The sequence below is a fragment of the Lacerta agilis genome, chromosome 10 (assembly GCF_009819535.1).
Source record: "Lacerta agilis isolate rLacAgi1 chromosome 10, rLacAgi1.pri, whole genome shotgun sequence".
In the NCBI taxonomy this organism is placed as follows: domain Eukaryota; kingdom Metazoa; phylum Chordata; class Lepidosauria; order Squamata; family Lacertidae; genus Lacerta; species Lacerta agilis.
Window position 1 is genome coordinate 23,953,950 of NC_046321.1, and position 16,401 is coordinate 23,970,350.

Here is a 16,401-nt window from a genome sequence, read left to right on the forward strand (position 1 = left end):
TGCATTTATACCCCAACTTCCCTCCAAGAATATCAAGGTGCCGTACGTGGATCTCTCCCTTTCACAACAACGCTGGGAGGTAGCTTAGGCTCAGCACTAGTGACTGGCCCAAAGTCACACAGTGAACTTCATGGCTAAGTAGGGATTTGAACTTTGGTCTCCTAAGGTCCTAGTCTGATACTCTTACCAATACACCACACTGGCTTCCTGGAGAATTGCTGCCATTGTGCACAGTACTGGGCTTGATAGACCAATGGTCAAAAGTCATTAGAAGTTCACACGACTACACTGATCTTAAATAAACTAAGGCTGACCTTTAGGTGAAAGGTTCCCCCAAACCCTTAGCTCTTTTTTTACTGCATCTTTGCCCAACTCCCAGAAACCCATTAGAGTGAGGGTGGAAGGTGTTTTCCCCTCAATCTGATGAGCTTCAGAATGATGTTATGAGATGCTTCCCTTATAACATCTATTTCAGTGAAATCGTTGAAGTTTTTAAGTGCACAAATTAGTCATGTCCCATTGATTGCTAGTTCGCATAGCCTTCAGGCATGTACATGACAATTAGGTGCACTGTGCAGGGAATTGTGAATGGTCCACACTTGTTTAAATGGCCAGGTATTTCTGCAGTGAACTTAATGATTGGAAATAAAATAAAATGTGAGGGTTCTTTCCATCTGAGCTGAACCTTTTACAAGCCTCAATTTGGGTGTGCCCAAAGAATTGGCTCCATCACTGGCGTAGGCTGCCATTTTGTATTGCTTCATTTTATCAACATATTTTTTAACAACTTTCAAGGTAAAAACTTTCTCAAGGCAAGAAAACGTAATTCACCAAAACATCTGCAGAAAACATTCCACTTGAGTGCTACACAAGCCAAAAAATATTGTGTCAGTAACGGTTAAAACGACAACTCATAAATGTCATTAATTAATTAAATAGGTAAAATATCATTAATCAATTAAAAGCAGTCCAGGTATTTAAGGCTCATTTAAAAACAGGTCCAGTTCACATGCTACATTAAACCACAGCTTTGCTGTTCTCCTGCTCCTCCTGTTGCTGAGTGGAAGCTATGGTTTAATGCAGACTTTGCCAATCTGGCGCCCTCCATATGTTTTGTACTACCACTCTCGCAGATGAAGCAAATATCAAGCCAGCAGATGCTGACGGAGGCTGATAGGGTTGTAGTCCGGAACATCTGGAGAGCACCAGGTTGGTAAGACTGATTTAATGAGATGAGCTACCCAGGAGTGCTCAGAGGGCTGCTTCCCTGCAGACTTGGGCACCATGAAACATGTTGCACTTCTCAAAACCCTTTAAGCTCCAGCTCTAACAGTTTGTCATTCCAATACAAACAATCCCATGCCTAAAGAGTATACCACTCTTAACCTACATATGCTGTCTGTAGAACATTTCCCCAAACCCACACATTTTTTAATGCCTGTAGCATATAAACCTGGTTTATTGCATGAAAATCAAATGAAAAGTTACGGTATATGGAGAAAAGGTGGAACTTTCAAGAACCACCAAGGTGGGCAATTGCAACACTGGCCTCAGATATCCTGTGAGAGTGTAGCAGGCAGGAGGATATTTGGAACAAGTAGGTGTCTGGCTGAAACCAAATAGCAAGCCAGCTGGTGATGTATCACAGGACAACCCCCCAGAGAAAGCTGGCAGGCCACATAAACTTTTGGAACAAGGGTGGAGAACCTTTGCCATCTGGGTGCTGTTAGACCCAAACTTCCATCATGCATGATCATTGACCATGATGGCTGGGACTGATGGGAGTGAGGAGTCCCACAGCTTGTGGAGGATCACAGGTTCCCCACCCATGCTTCGGAACATTTTGAAGGAGGGAGGACAAAGAGCACATGGCTGTTGTTAGGAAAGATGGCTGCCAGGGCAGTTTAGTGGCTGTAGAATTCAGTGGCCTAGCTTCCCTTTTCCAGCATCAGGGTTTTCCCAATGGTGGTACAATATACTTTTTATGGGGAGTCCAGAGAAAACAAGGAAAGGAGCTTACTGGCACCCAGAAATGAAGCACTAAACAGTTGGGTTAGATGAGCTTAAATGCATGGAACATGACATCTCATTCCATCCAATGCCTTCTTCTTTCCTACTTGTCCACATTCCTCCCTTTATTGAAGATGAATGAAATACTGTCTGAATAACCAACAACAGAAGTGGGGTGGACAAAAACATCCCTGGGTGGTCAATTGGCAACCAGTCGCAAGTGCCCAGTTGAGTGGGCTTTAAGCCCTGAATTGAGTGGGCTTTAAGCCTGTTAAACATCCTTCTGCATCAGTGGAGAGTCCCAAATTCTTACTGTCACATTTAAATCAGCAGCTTTAAATTGTGAATTTCCTTTTGTAGCTGTTGCTGGATGCAGGTGCCAAAGTAGAAGGTTCTTTGGAACATGGTGATGAAAACTATTCAGAAACTCCCTTGCAACTGGCAGCAGCTGCAGGTAAGGATTTTTCTGATCATGAACATTCCTTAGCTTAAAAAAAAAAGTGGCTGAAGGGACTGAAAAGCACTCACTTTTATTGATTTGCAGGAAATTTTGAACTGGTTAGTTTGCTTTTGGAGCGAGGTGCTGACCCCATGATTGGAACTATGTACAGGAATGGCATTTCCATGACTCCTCAAGGTGACATGAACTCCTTTAGCCAGGCTGCTGCACATGGACACAGGTAGAGTTGGAACTGTGCTAGTTTAAATATTTTAAATGTTCTCTTTGTGTCATGATGCAAAAATTGCAAACTGTGCTTCTGCGTTGTACATATGTTTTTACATACGTAAGCATGCTACCAGATACTGTATGTGAATAGATATTAGCCACAGCAGCTAGATACGAATCTCCATGTTTTGGGGCAGTATTTCTGAGTGCCAAAAAATTTGCTAGAAACGGACAATGGGGGAAGGGTCTTCTGTCTGTCATTGCTGAGCTGTAGGCAGCTGTTGAGAGGGGAGACAAGTCAGCACTGGGAGATCAGCACAAAGAGAACAAGCCAGGAGTCCCAAAAAGGGGAAGAGAGAGAATATCATTGCCTAGACAAAGTTCCAGCCTGAACGGGAAGACTTTGTAGCTATTCTAGACAAGGAGGACTAATGGTCATCCATGGTGGGTAGAGTCACATATATTATCTAGGGAGATGCTCCAAGCTATAGCTCGGATGGCTCAGCACACGATGTAGCTGTCTGGAGCAACTCTGACACCTTCCCACCCTGCTTGCAATCTCCCAGATGCATCTGACAGCCCGCTGTTCAAAAAGAGCAATTTAACTTTGGTCTAATCTTGGAGGATCCTTATGTTCTTACTAAAATGTCTGTGAAAGGCAGTCTGCCTGTTTTCTTTTGAAATCTCCTGGAAATAGAAGTTAAGGCACTGGCTGCAATCCCATGATCCACAGGTGCAACTTAACTAGATTTCCTCCTTAGTTTTTCAAGGCAGCAGATCTCAGTGTGGCTTTCAGGATTACATGTTGATGAAAAATGGACTTCAGAAGGGGGTTCACTGGGAGGTGGTTATGTAGTCCTGTCCATTGCAGAAGAAAAAGATATCAACTATAGTCCCAGTGCACAGATGAGGAGCTTGGTAAATAGTGGGAAGGTTTGGGAGAGGTCTGTGAGAATCAAAGCTGAGCTCAGGAAGCAATCCAAGAGCTGTTCAGTCTGAAGGACTAGTGAAGGCTGCAGGCACAGAACTATCGATCTGTCAAGTCTGGCGAAAGCAGCCATGGCAAGGCAAGGGGGATAAAGAACCACAGGAGGGGATGATTTAGAGGCTGGGCGAGAGAGGTCTAAGGACAGAAGAAAGGTCATGAGAAATGAAAGTGATTTTAAGGTGGGAAAGAGAAGAGGAATAAGCATGCCAGATACACATATCTACCCATGTGTGAGATAGAAAGGTTGAGGCCTCGTTCACACATGCACGTGAATCACTGAAAAGCTGATGACTCTGAATGTTTAAATAGTTCCACTGAAAATAATTACGTCTGAGGTGGCATGAGGTGACAAAAAAAGCTCTCTATGGTGTTAGATCAGCGAGGACCCACATTCACAGCTACATCCTACCTTGGTGTTGCAGTGACCAAACATGCACATGTGGTCTATCTCTTAGAAGGGAAGGGTCTGTATGTCTGTGCAAGAAGGCAAGGATTGCCAGGAGTTAAGGTGGAAAAGGGAGACCACTGAAAGGCACTTTCTCCTAATCCACAGTACAAAACCCTGAAGAGTTATCTTTGCCACCAATCTTGCTTTACTCTACTGTTCTCTGAGCCCTTCCAGCAAAGTTCTGCTCCCACTCCCTCATTTCTTTCCTGACTTTTATTAATTCAGTGGATGAACTGATATCCTTCTATAGAGGGAGCTTAGCTGTCAAAACCTGCACTTATTTATTTATTTAGAAAAAATATTTATATACCACTGTATCAAATATATATATATCACCACGGTTTACAACAATATAAAGACATAAAACCAGACAGTAAAATCATAAAAAGTTAAAACAAGTCAAAAGCATAAATAAAACCTGCTGATCACTACTCATGTATTCATAATTGCCTTCTGCTTTGTGCTTTGCTTTGAACACACAAACTCTCAATTCACCCGGGAGATCACGGGATTGCTATGTACAGGGATGGAGAACCCGTGATCCTACAGAAATTGCTGGAGGGCCAACTCCCATCAGCCCAAGCCAACATGGCCAGTGGTCATGATAGGAGCTGGAATCTAACAGCATTAGAAAGGCCACAGACTCCCTACCTGTGACTTAATGCATTGTCACCTTCAGGGTCTGCAAATGGTAACAGTTGTAACTGAGCACAGAGTACACTTGAGATTCTCAGGAATCTGAATTATCTGCCAGATACCCAGTTCTGCCCTAAATTCTAAAAAGATGCGCAGGAAAATATCAACATCTCTAGCTGTGATGTGGAGTAAGAATTTGCTGCAGCCTCATACTGGCTAAGGATGAATACAGATGTAACATCTGGATAGCAGTGGGCTTGTTTGTAAGCTAGCAGTGCAAGCATACATTTCCCCTGTTGAGGCTTGAGCTCTGAATAAACAGATTCTGCATGCTTGTAATCAAATCCGATAAGCTAGTGTGTGTAATGTCACCAAAGTGCCTCTCCCAGAGCAGTTTGCAACTGTTTTAGTTTTTTTCATTTTTTTCATTTTTTAAAAAAATGTGGATGAATGTATAAACAAATAAATGTACAATTGGTTCTTCAAATGAGAAGAGATGTAGCTTCCTTGAAGCTTTTGGTGGTGGCCCCAGGATTCAGTTTGATGGAATTTCTATCTATTGGGCAAATCATGTACCCAGGAGTCAGCCAGGTCCATCAGTCAGCATCTCTTTAAATTCTACATCTGTCTTCACCCTGAGAGCTGTGGATTGTGCTATCGACTGGAAATATTGAATATGTATCCTCCTTTATTTCATTGCATGGCATAACACACACCCGTCCTCTTGACTAACAGGGGAAATATCTTTCCTCCCTCTATAAATACATACACACACTCTTTAGCCCATCTGCTCTGGAAACATTGCTTATTCTATCCCCCACAGGACTGAACATGCGCAGCTAGCAAGATCTAAGCATATAAGGTAGGTGGGAGGTAAGGGAGAAGATGCACCCGGGTTTTGATTGATTGTTTCTAACAGTTCATCAATTGGGAGTGTCTCCATTGAAGATGAATGGCATCACACAGGTGTAAGCCTGTTGATGAGCAAAGTATGAGAGTCTCTGTCCTGGATGCTGGACTTGCAGCTGCAAGCCCAGATAAGTTATACTGCACAAAGAAAGGCATTGCTTGAAAGCTGATTTGCTAGAGGATCTAGTTAGGTGAACTAACTAGATTTATCATTCGCTAGATAGCTAGTTGGCTCTGGCTTCAACTGTTAAGAGTTCCAACCCAATGGCCTTTCTCCTCCCCCACCCCCACTCTCTTTTTGCCCTGTGATTGACAGGAACGTGTTTCGTAAGCTGCTTGCTCAGCCGGAGAAGGAGAAGAGTGATATCCTGTCCCTGGAGGAGATACTGGCTGAGGGAACTGACTTGGCAGACAGTGCTCCAGCTCCTTTGTGCGCCAGCCGCAACAGCAAAGCCAGACTTAAAGCTCTGAAAGAGGCTATGTATCACAGTGCTGAACATGGATATGTGGATGTAACCATTGACATCAGGAGCATAGGTCAGTTTTGGTTTCCTCCCTGCTTTTCTCTCCCATGAGGGATGACTGTCAGAAATCTGGTTTGATAGCCTCTTGTCAGTTGAGCTGGCCATTTTTTATTTGTTCCAGAGTTCTTGTCAAGGCAGAAATTGGGTAACTTTCAGATGTGCCTGGGAATTCAGGAGAGAATTTTAATATTAAAAAGGGTTTCAATACATGGCTAGAGGTTTTTATTCTTGCCATCTTTGGCATTTTTGTGGATTAGATAGTAAATTGGGATTGTCTCAACCTGGACTAGATTACCTATTAAACATGCTATATGATATAAGTCTAACCATATTAAAGCACTTGTTTTAAGTCTTGTCATCAGAAGCATCTCTTTGGATGTGCCCCACCTGTGCTTCTTCCCCTAAACCCACCTCCTGCCATCTCTCTTACTAAGGAGCTGCAATTTCTGTGAATTTTCCTATTTCTGTGATCATGTCCCAGTAGACTTTGGTGCTGTACTTTGGGTATTTGTAGTCTGTACACACACAAAGCAGCACAGGCGTTGCTTTTAAGCAGGGCAGTCACTCTGTTGAAGAAATCATATCCACTTAATTGTTTGAGAGGTAATTGATTAAGTCTGGATACACTTGCATGTGAATAAACCATCATTTGAAAGTAAAAATAAATAAATGCCTTCTTTGATTTTACACCTAGGCACCTTTTTAATTGATTAATTGATTATTGATTTGATTAGAATGACATGCAACCCTCCTCTTACGTGAACATACTTTCATAACAAGAGACTAGTTTTTTTTGGGGGGGGGGTACTTACTCATGAATAGATCCTTGGGTGAGAAGGGCTCTGTTTGACATTGCAAGCCAGAATCATTTGCATACCAGAAACTCAAAAGCAACTATCTTCTGGTCCTAGTCAATTTTCCACTTTAAAGGCTAGGAAAGTCTTTTCTACCTTAGGAGTGAAATTGACTAGATTAAGAACTACTTGTTCTGGCATTGAAACGGGAAGCTGAAGGCCTGTGCAGAAAAAAGGAGAGAGTTAAAAGCAGCAGTATCAAAGGCCCAAGCAAAACAAAAACGTGTGTAAATAAAGAAGGCTACTTTATTCCCATTTCAAGAGCAACACTTTTTGAAGAGAGGAGTTAACACACCTGCAATTAATAAACACATAAATAAAAAATATGTAAAAATAGTATGTTATTCCACAACATCAATAGCTGCTTATTTATCAAAAAATTATTATTATTTATGTTGTGGATTTGAGGCATGAAAATATTTAAAAGAGAGGCCATTGTGAAACATCTAATACTAATATCAAATCTTTAATTCCTCAAAAACAGCTTAATAAATATCATCACCTCTCAGCATTAAGTATGTTAGCTTATAAGGCAGAGGTACAGAACCTGTGGCTCTGCAGATGTTGGACAGCAACCCTCTATGCAACAACATCTGGAGGACCACAGCATTCCCATCCCTGTTATGAAGTCAATAGCAAAACCATCCAGGGGAGAGGACAGGCTCAAGGCAACCTCTATGTAAGGGAAGAAACACTTAGTAGGTTCCTTTCAATGCTAAATGCTTACATCCAGAATAGGGATAGGGATAAATTTAGTTCAGTTCAAATGTTAATGTGAACCTACTGAATTCCCCCTTTCCAAAACAATATTCAAACCGAAGCGCAGTCATCCATCAAAACTTGCCCTTCTCCAAATGTTGTGATGCAGTTCTCCAACCCAATAATGTGTACACACAAAAAATCACCCATCCCTACTAGGCTGCTATGGTAGCATATCTGTCATGCTGTTATTTCTTGGTTAAAACTAAACTAAAACACTTTTTCAGCTATATTTTTTAAAGTAAAATATTAGCAAAATTCTACTAAAATGAAAGTGCCATAATGCTGTGCTGCTAATTTTTAACAAATAAAGTGGGCTGGGGGTATTTGCTTGATCACTCCCACTTTAGCAATGTGCCCCCCCCCAATAATCCCTTCAAATCTATACATCAGATCTAAAACAAACATGAAATACCATGGGGTTGTTGGTTTCTTTGGTCATTTCATGGGTTGTAAAGGGCAATCCCAATTAAACGAATAAGTACTTACCACCAAAAAACTAATTGATTTATTGTGTTTAATGATCACTTGTAATTGTTTTTCAAGTGGCCACCAAAGGAAATTGGACTTTGCATACCCACTGGCATCAATGCCATATCCATTGGTGTAGCTGATGCCTAGCAAGATGAATTTATAGGGGGGAAAGTGCTGTATAGCATGGCAAGCCAGTTGCTGTTCTGCTTGCAGCTCTCTTACAGCAGAAAAGCAATGATTTATTAGTACTAGGAGTCACCAATCTGAACGCAGCTGAGACATAAACAATATACAGGAATTTATAGCTCATTGGGGGATGTTGACGAATGTCAGTTCCAGGTGGGTTTTTTTGTATGTGTGTGCAAGATGCTGTCACCGTGCCCACCTTTCACTGAGTTTGTACACTTCCTCCTCACCATCACTGTTGTCGCTGCCTGCTAACTTGCCTCTTCCACTCAACATCCTCTCCCCAAGGGAGAGATGGGTCTTTCTGCATGTTCTTTTTTCTTATTTTTCTGTTTGCTTGCTTGCTTGGAAAGGCCAATTGAAAATAGTAGCAACAGTAAAAAAAGAGGAGCAACAGGCCCAGGAGGTTCCAGGGTTTGACAGTGGGCCCCCAAATGAGGTGTGGGCTTTGACAGGTGCCCAGTGAGGCCAACTACTAATGGTGATCCCAGCAGAGGAAACAGAATGGAAACAGAGCAGGTGGAATGGAATTCAAAATATGGTCCAGCATAAGATCCCCATGTCATTAATCTAAACCTGGGTATTTAAGACATATGTGCAAATCTTTAAGATAATTTTAAATTTTTATACAGGTGTCCCATGGACTCTGCATACATGGTTAGAGTCTTTGCGAACTGCCTTTCAGCAACACAGAAGACCACTCATCCAGTGCTTGCTGAAAGAATTTAAATCTATTCAAGAGGAAGAATACACTGAAGAACTTGTCACGCAAGGGTTGCCTTTGATGTTTGAGATCTTGAAGGCAAGCAAGGTGGGTGAAACTGGCATTATTACACCACCATTAGGGTATATGGCTGTTATTATTTCTTACTGCACTGCTCTTCTGTTTGTAAAACACTCAAAAGTGACTTACAAAACAAAATGCCCAGATAAAAATATTAAACTGTAACAAGAACATTGCATCACTAAAAACCATCACAATTTGAGTGCGTAACAGTCTTTACAATAGCAAATGATCAAAAGTTAAAAGCTTGTTGAAATAAAAAAGTTTTCAGCTGAAGTCACCCTGCTAAGATAGTATGCAGATCCATGCAAGACTAGGAGCAACTATCAGCCAGTGTCAGCAATACTGGGCTAGATGGACCCATATTCTGGCTCTATGGGAGGCAGCTTTCTGTGTCCCTAATTAAGTGAAGGGCACAAGAAGAGGAAGGAGTAGGGAGGAAAGAACATGCAAACACAGCTGTCTTTCTCATAATGCTAAGCCATAGCTTGGGGTCATAAAGAGAACTGAGCCACTAAGCAGAGATCCACACCATATTTTTCAAGCACATGCAATGCACATCTAAAGCTCATGACTTCCCCTAAAGGATGCTGGGAACTATAGTGTTTTAAGGGGGTTAATGATTGTAGCTCTGTGAGAGGTAACTTTCAGTTCCCAGTATTCTTTGGGGGGAGTCATGTGCTTCAAATGTGTATTGTATATGCTTTAACTGTATGATGTGGAACTGCCCTTAGACATTTATTCAATTTCGCAAATGCATAAAAGCAACTGTGTCGCTTTAAAAAGAGAGAGCCAATGCTCTCCATCCACTGCTAGGATAGCTTAATGTTCACAGTCACAGTGAGCTCGAGAGCTGACAGAAGCCAAGTCCTTGCGGTAAAAGTGAGAGTCCTGCAGGTCAGGCAATAAAATACAGGCAAGGGAGGCTGATATCCAAAGGAGCTGAGATGTTAGTTTAATCTAGCTGACTACTTAGAATGGTCCAAGAAGGGAAGGGAAGTGTGTGTGTGTGTGTTTTCAGATCAAATGAATTACTTCTCCCATATTTGTTTTCCTCCCTTTAAGGTTTTTGAGATGAGTTGATATGACCTATTTGGTTTTTTAAAACACTCCTTACATGTTTACTGGGAATTTTCCCCCGAGGCCCATTTGGAATTTCATGCCAAAGAGTTTGAGACAGGCGCATGTTCACACATTTTGAATCTTTCCTTTAAACAAATACTAAACAGGGTTTTTTTTAATGCAGTAATTAGACAAGGGCCTGTATTACAGGTGAAACTTGAAAAATTAGAATATTGTGGAAAGGTTCGTTTCTTTCAGTAATTCAACTTAAAAGGTGAAACTAATATATGAGATAGACTCATGACATGCAAAGTGAGATATGTCAAGCCTTTATTTGTTATAATTGTGATGATTATGACGTACAGCTGGTGAGAACCCCAACTTAATAATTTCAACTTTGGGGTTTTCATCAGCTGTACACCATAATCATCACAATTATAACAAAGGCTTGACATATCTCGCTTGCATGTCATGAGTCTATCTCATATATTAAACTCCAGTAGCTAATGAAAACAATTGCTCACATAAATGGACTTTTCCACGATATTCTAATTTTTCGAGTTTCACCTGTAGTATTGTCAGAGATGTGAAATGTAACACACACACATGCACACCCACACACAAACACACACATGTAGGGAAATTGGAAATAAACTTTGTTTCACTATATATAAACAAAAACAAAAAAGGTAAAGGACCCCTGACAGTAAAGTCCAGTCGCAGATGACTCTGGGGTTGCGGTGCTCATCTCGCTTTATAGGCCGAGGGAGCCGGTGTTTGTCCGCAGACAGTTTTTCTGAGTCATGTGGCCAGCATGACTAAGACGTTTCTGGCACAACGGAACACCAAAACACCGTTTACCTTCCCGCCGGAGCGGTACCTATTTATCTACTTGCACTTTGGGGTGTGCTTTTGAACTGCTAGGTTGGTAGGAGCTAGGACCGAGCAACAGGAGCTCACCCCGTTGCGGGGATTCGAACCACCGACCTTCCGATCAGCAAGCCCAAGAGGCTCAGTGGTTTAGACCACAGCGCCACCCGTGTCCCTTATATATACAGTGGTACCTCTGGTTACGTACTTAATTCATTACGGAGGTCCGTTCTTAACCTGAAACTGTTCTTAACCTGAAGCACCACTTTAGCTAATGGAGCCTCCCGCTGCCGCTGCGCTGCGCTGCCAGAGCACGATTTCTGTTCTTATCCTGAAGCAAAGTTCTTAACCTGAAGCGTTATTTCTGGGTTAGCAGAGTATGTAACCTGAAGCGTATGTAACCTGAAGCATATGTAACCCAAGGTACCACTATATAGGTAACACAATACAGTGGAACCTTAGCTTTCAAGCGTCTTGGAAGCCAAACAGTTTGGAACCTGAATGCCGAAAACCCAGAAGTGAATGTTTCTGTTTTCGAACGTGCCTTGGAAGTCGAATGCCTTCTGAGGCGCATTTCTCCAATTTCTCAATGGAATTTGCTGACCGCCCATTGTGCTTCGGTTGTCGAAGGTTTTGGAAGTCAAACAGTCTTCCAGAACGGATTACGTTTGACAACTGAGGCACCGCTGTAGAATAGAAGATAAGGAAAGGCTTCATTAAGTTCTTTGCATGTGGAAGGAAATAAATTGTGCCAGGGGGAGGGGGAAGAGTACCATTTTTTTCTGAGCTTTTGCATCTCTAGTTACCAAATCAAATAAAAAAGACAAATTTATAAAATTTCAGTGAACAGGGAAGAATAGAATGAATCCCTTCCCTCTGCTTAAGGTGTGAATTCTCCCCCTGAGGTAGATTTATTCTAAATGCTGGTGACTGTTGTGGCATGTAGCATTACCTGTCATCACTTTCAGTACCTCTGTGTTAAAACAGTTCAGAATAACCTGGACCCGAAGTCTCCATAAATGTGCGTCTTGCATTCTCCATATGAGAAGTGAACATCAGGTACACCAATGTGGCATGCTAATATAACATGCAATTAACTACTGTCACAGAAAATATAGTGCAGCAGCATGGATTTATCTGGAAACTAACCTTGGATTACCCTGCACTTAAATCCTTAGTCATAATATCTCCCAAAGGGATATTTCAACAGTGATTTCACAAAGACCCCTGCTGTTTTTCATAACAAGGAAATGCTTGCTGAGACTTCCTGTGTTGGAATAAGGATGTACTGATTCTAAGACTTGTATGCCCTCTTCTGGTCTGATACTCGTAGACCTCAGACTCTGTTCTTAAAACTGAGCTTTTGCTACACAGGTTTTAAAAATCCTTTCAAAAGAGAGTCATGACATTGCTCCCAGCAACAATTTATGCATCACCTCTGATTAATCGTGCTCTGTTGTGGAAGACAACTTAGCTCAACTCTAACTAACGTTTAAAAAATCTTATTTTGTCAACTATTCATTGCGTCTAGCTGTTACTACCAACCTCTTGGGGTTCCTTAGGGCGGAGGAATGACAATAATAACCCCACATTCATTGGTATTGTTTAATCTTACAAGAATAAGATAGATAAGCTAAATATCTGTAGATGCTTTGTGTGATAGCTGCCTTTTGGTTCAAACATCAAACTATGGAGTGTCTTATGTTTAGGACAATACATTTCCTAGTCTTGTCCATGTTAGTTAGCATTACCAATTACTCAACATCTCTTCACGTCAAACTTCAGTCTAAACACTTACTTTACCCGTTCATTTTTAAGTAAGCAGGGAACATCAGCCAGTGGTAGACCACGTGCTTGCATGCAAATGATCCTAGTTTCAAATACTCTCAGATAGTAGGACTGGCAAAGACCTCTGTAGCTGAGAGGAACTTGTCTTGGAGTCCTGCTGCCTATTGAAGCAGTCAGCATAACTTGACTAAAGCCAAGCCGCACAATAAGAATTCATGTGCAGTTCATATATTTTCTCACACTGAACATTGGATAAACTTGGGACAGAGAGATGAGACTCTGCCTTATACTGAATCAAATATTTGGTCCATATTGCACAGTATAGTTTGCACTGGCTGGCAGCAGCTCTCCGTGATTTCAGACTGGGGTCCTTTGTGGCCCTGGGAAGGCCTGGCGGGGCCCGCCACAGGCCATGGAATATTGTGGGGGCCCGGCCCCTTGCTTGAAAATTGGGGGAGCCTCACCCCCCCCCCCAGATGGTGTCCCTGATGCACAGTCTCCTTCTTTCCTTTCTGTAATGTATTTAAAACATTTGACTGCCTTGGCAGAAAAGAACCAATGTGGAAATGAGAAGGCAGCACCTCCAAGGCAGGCACCAATTCTAACTTATCCTCTGTTATGAAGTGTTGGGTTTTTATGTTTTACTGTGCCATTACAAAGATTGCAATTAAAATACATTAGGTAAAAAAAATAGAATTTAGTGCTCCTCAGAGACTCTCCCTTCCTCTTCAATTAGGTAACCTTTTGCTTTGGCTGGCGCCCAAGCCTTGGATTACTTAACCTGGAGCAGGTCTACCAACAAGCTCGGTGGAGAGGAGCAAAGCAATCACAAGCTTCCTGACTTACCTTACCTTGCAGCACTCTGTTTCTTTAAGCCAGGGGTAGCCGACATGGTGGTGTTGCTGGACTCCAACTCCCATCATGTCTCACCATTTGCCATGTTGGCTGAGGCAGATGGGAGTTGGAGTTCAACAACATCTGGAGGACACTCCAGATTATTTTGACTACAGCTTCCCTTATCCCTGGCCAGCATGGCCATGTGACTGGGGATTAGGGGAGTTGTTGTCCAAAACTTTTGGAGGGGACACCAAATTGGGGATTGAATGCTTAAAGCAACGAAGTGCAGCAAGGTAAAGTAGGCAAGAAGGTATCATTTTCCAACCTTCTTTAAATATGAATGGAGCAGAGGATGGCGCTGCCCCATCACATATAATTTGGCCTCTTAGCTGGACACTAACTTAACTGGGGTAGTGGGGTTTTTTAATACTTCTCACTGTTAAACATGTGACACTTGACATGCAGAGTACTAGCATGTAAAGCAGAGGACTGGGTGGGAACCTTTCTCTCTTAAAGATTCGTTTTCCACAAATGAGGATATTTTATGTGGGCGACTATTTCAGCAGCAGACTCTGTGACCTGGAGTCTGAAGCAAAACAATCAGTCTACTATGTGATTTTCTGCCCCCTGTAAGAGTCATACGTGTTTCTGTCCTTCGTGTACACTGCCTCAGCCCCATCACCAAATCTAACTACATTCACAATGGCATGCACATTTTTGTTTTGTTTTAAATTTGATGGTTTGTACAAATCACCCGTTTAATGGTTTGCATATTGCTTAGAGCAATTATTTTATGAGGCAACTAATAAATATAAATTTAAAAAGCATGCAATTCATCTAGCATTTTTGTGGTTTTCTTCCCTGATTTCCTAAACCTACATTATGGTCATTTTACAGTATCATCTTTCATTACACACTTCCAAGGGACAGAATGCTAACCATTTTCTCATCTTCCCCAGGAGCCGTCAGTTCCTTTGTACTGTAGTCAACTTTTTATTATCCAGTCTTAGTTCATATCAGTAGATTTCTTTACAGAGTGTTCTCAGCATTTAATTTGAAGATCACCGTTTGATTTCAAAATGTTCCTAGCACATGGAGTCCAATTTAGTGTTTGCTCTGCAAGTGAAACTGAATATCTTTCTCCCTATTCCTAACAATCCCTGTGCAGGATTTCTGTATGTGAGGTGACCTTTTCTACCTGTAAGTGTTGCTTGCTTCAAGATTCCTCTGAAGGAAAATGTAGAAGAGACTGGATTTCTGGTGGCATTATATCATGAGAAAGTATGACTAAAAGTCTGCCCTTGGCTCTGTATGATCAGTTCCCATTGATGTCAAGTTACATATACTTCCTCCACAAAAGACTGCAATTTGGCCTTTCTTTTTAACACCTGCAGATTTCCTGGGCTTCTAAGGAGCCCATGGCTATACGCTTCAGTTTTATTTTATCATTTCTCATAACTAGAAACCATTGTTTTGTTGTTTCTCATAGCTAGAAACCATTGTTTCATTATCAGGCACCAATATGTCTTCAGGTGCTCACCTAGACACTGCAGTGGCACATTTAGAAAACATTGTCATATGCTTTTCTGGACAGGTTGGGTTTCTCTTCCCAGAGCGTGTCCTTTTTGGCTTATGAACAAAGGAATCTATCCATTTGTTCCAGAATTGCCAGTGTCGACACTTCCGGCGGCGACGCCATTGCGGGAGGTCGTGGGCTGCCTCGGCTGCGAGGCGACCCAGTCCGTCCCGGGGGTTGGAGCCCCGCTACCGCAAAGCGGGGCTCCGGTGGGGTGCGGGAAGAGCGTCCCGCAACCTGGGCTCCCCGGCTGTGCCCATTGTGGCTCCGAACCCTTCCCTCGCCCCCCCCTGTAAAGGGGGAGTGGGGGTGAAGGGACGACGGAGCCGGGCTATAGGGGACATGCCCCAACCGGGATGCAAATGCGGCGACAAATCCCGTGATGAGCGTCTAAGTTCTACCTGTCTTTAATGGTGTTAAAGAACCCGGTGGTTGTGAGTATTTGATTGACTTTTACATCTTGGGAACGATTCGGGGGGAAGAGGAAAGGAAGCCTGCCTCCCTCCCTTCGGGAAAGAAAGAAATTAACTAGTTTAAGTGACTGCTGCTACAGTAATGGATACAAAGTATTTGAAATTTGAAAATTGAGACTGCTGAGATTTCCCTTTGGGGACTAAGTGGGCAGAAAATATCTCCGTTTAAAGTTTTGGTCTTTACGCTCTGGCTTCAGAAAAATGGCGATGGAAAATTTGGACTGATGTGGGAAACAATTGAAACAAGGGGAGGAAGAGACAGGAACTGAAATTTGACACTCACCCCCTCCCCCAACATGCTGGACTTTGTGTTTGAACTTGTTTTGAACTCTGGATTAACGGATGAAGAAATGCTTACTGTCTTGAGGCTGGAACTGCTTAATCGGAAATTGAAAGTCTTGAGTGGGATAATAAATAAAAAAAATCTACTTTCCACAGAGGAGGCTTTTCAAAAGTTTTACACAATGGAAGGGAACCTTTGCAAAGAGTTAGAAGGGAGGCTTGAAGGATGGTTTGAAATGTCTGGGCGACTCCGGGAAAAAGAACCATTCTTTGG

The 16,401-nt window shown here is 42.2% G+C and overlaps 1 protein-coding gene across 3 annotated transcripts in view; it reads left to right on the forward strand.

The window, feature by feature from the left end:
- The window catches only part of BTBD11 (BTB domain containing 11), a 201,228-nt gene that overhangs the window by 172,650 nt on the left and 12,177 nt on the right, over positions 1-16,401 (forward strand). The window contains exons 7-12 of one of the 3 annotated variants that reach the window (XM_033161576.1): positions 2,371-2,464; positions 2,555-2,690; positions 5,573-5,611; positions 5,975-6,195; positions 9,088-9,266; positions 12,159-12,230. In XM_033161576.1, the coding sequence (XP_033017467.1) occupies positions 2,371-2,464; positions 2,555-2,690; positions 5,573-5,611; positions 5,975-6,195; positions 9,088-9,266; positions 12,159-12,230 (741 nt within the window). The remainder of the gene's footprint in view (positions 1-2,370; positions 2,465-2,554; positions 2,691-5,572; positions 5,612-5,974; positions 6,196-9,087; positions 9,267-12,158; positions 12,231-16,401) is intronic. The other 2 variants (XM_033161575.1, XM_033161577.1) reach the window with 2 other exon arrangements.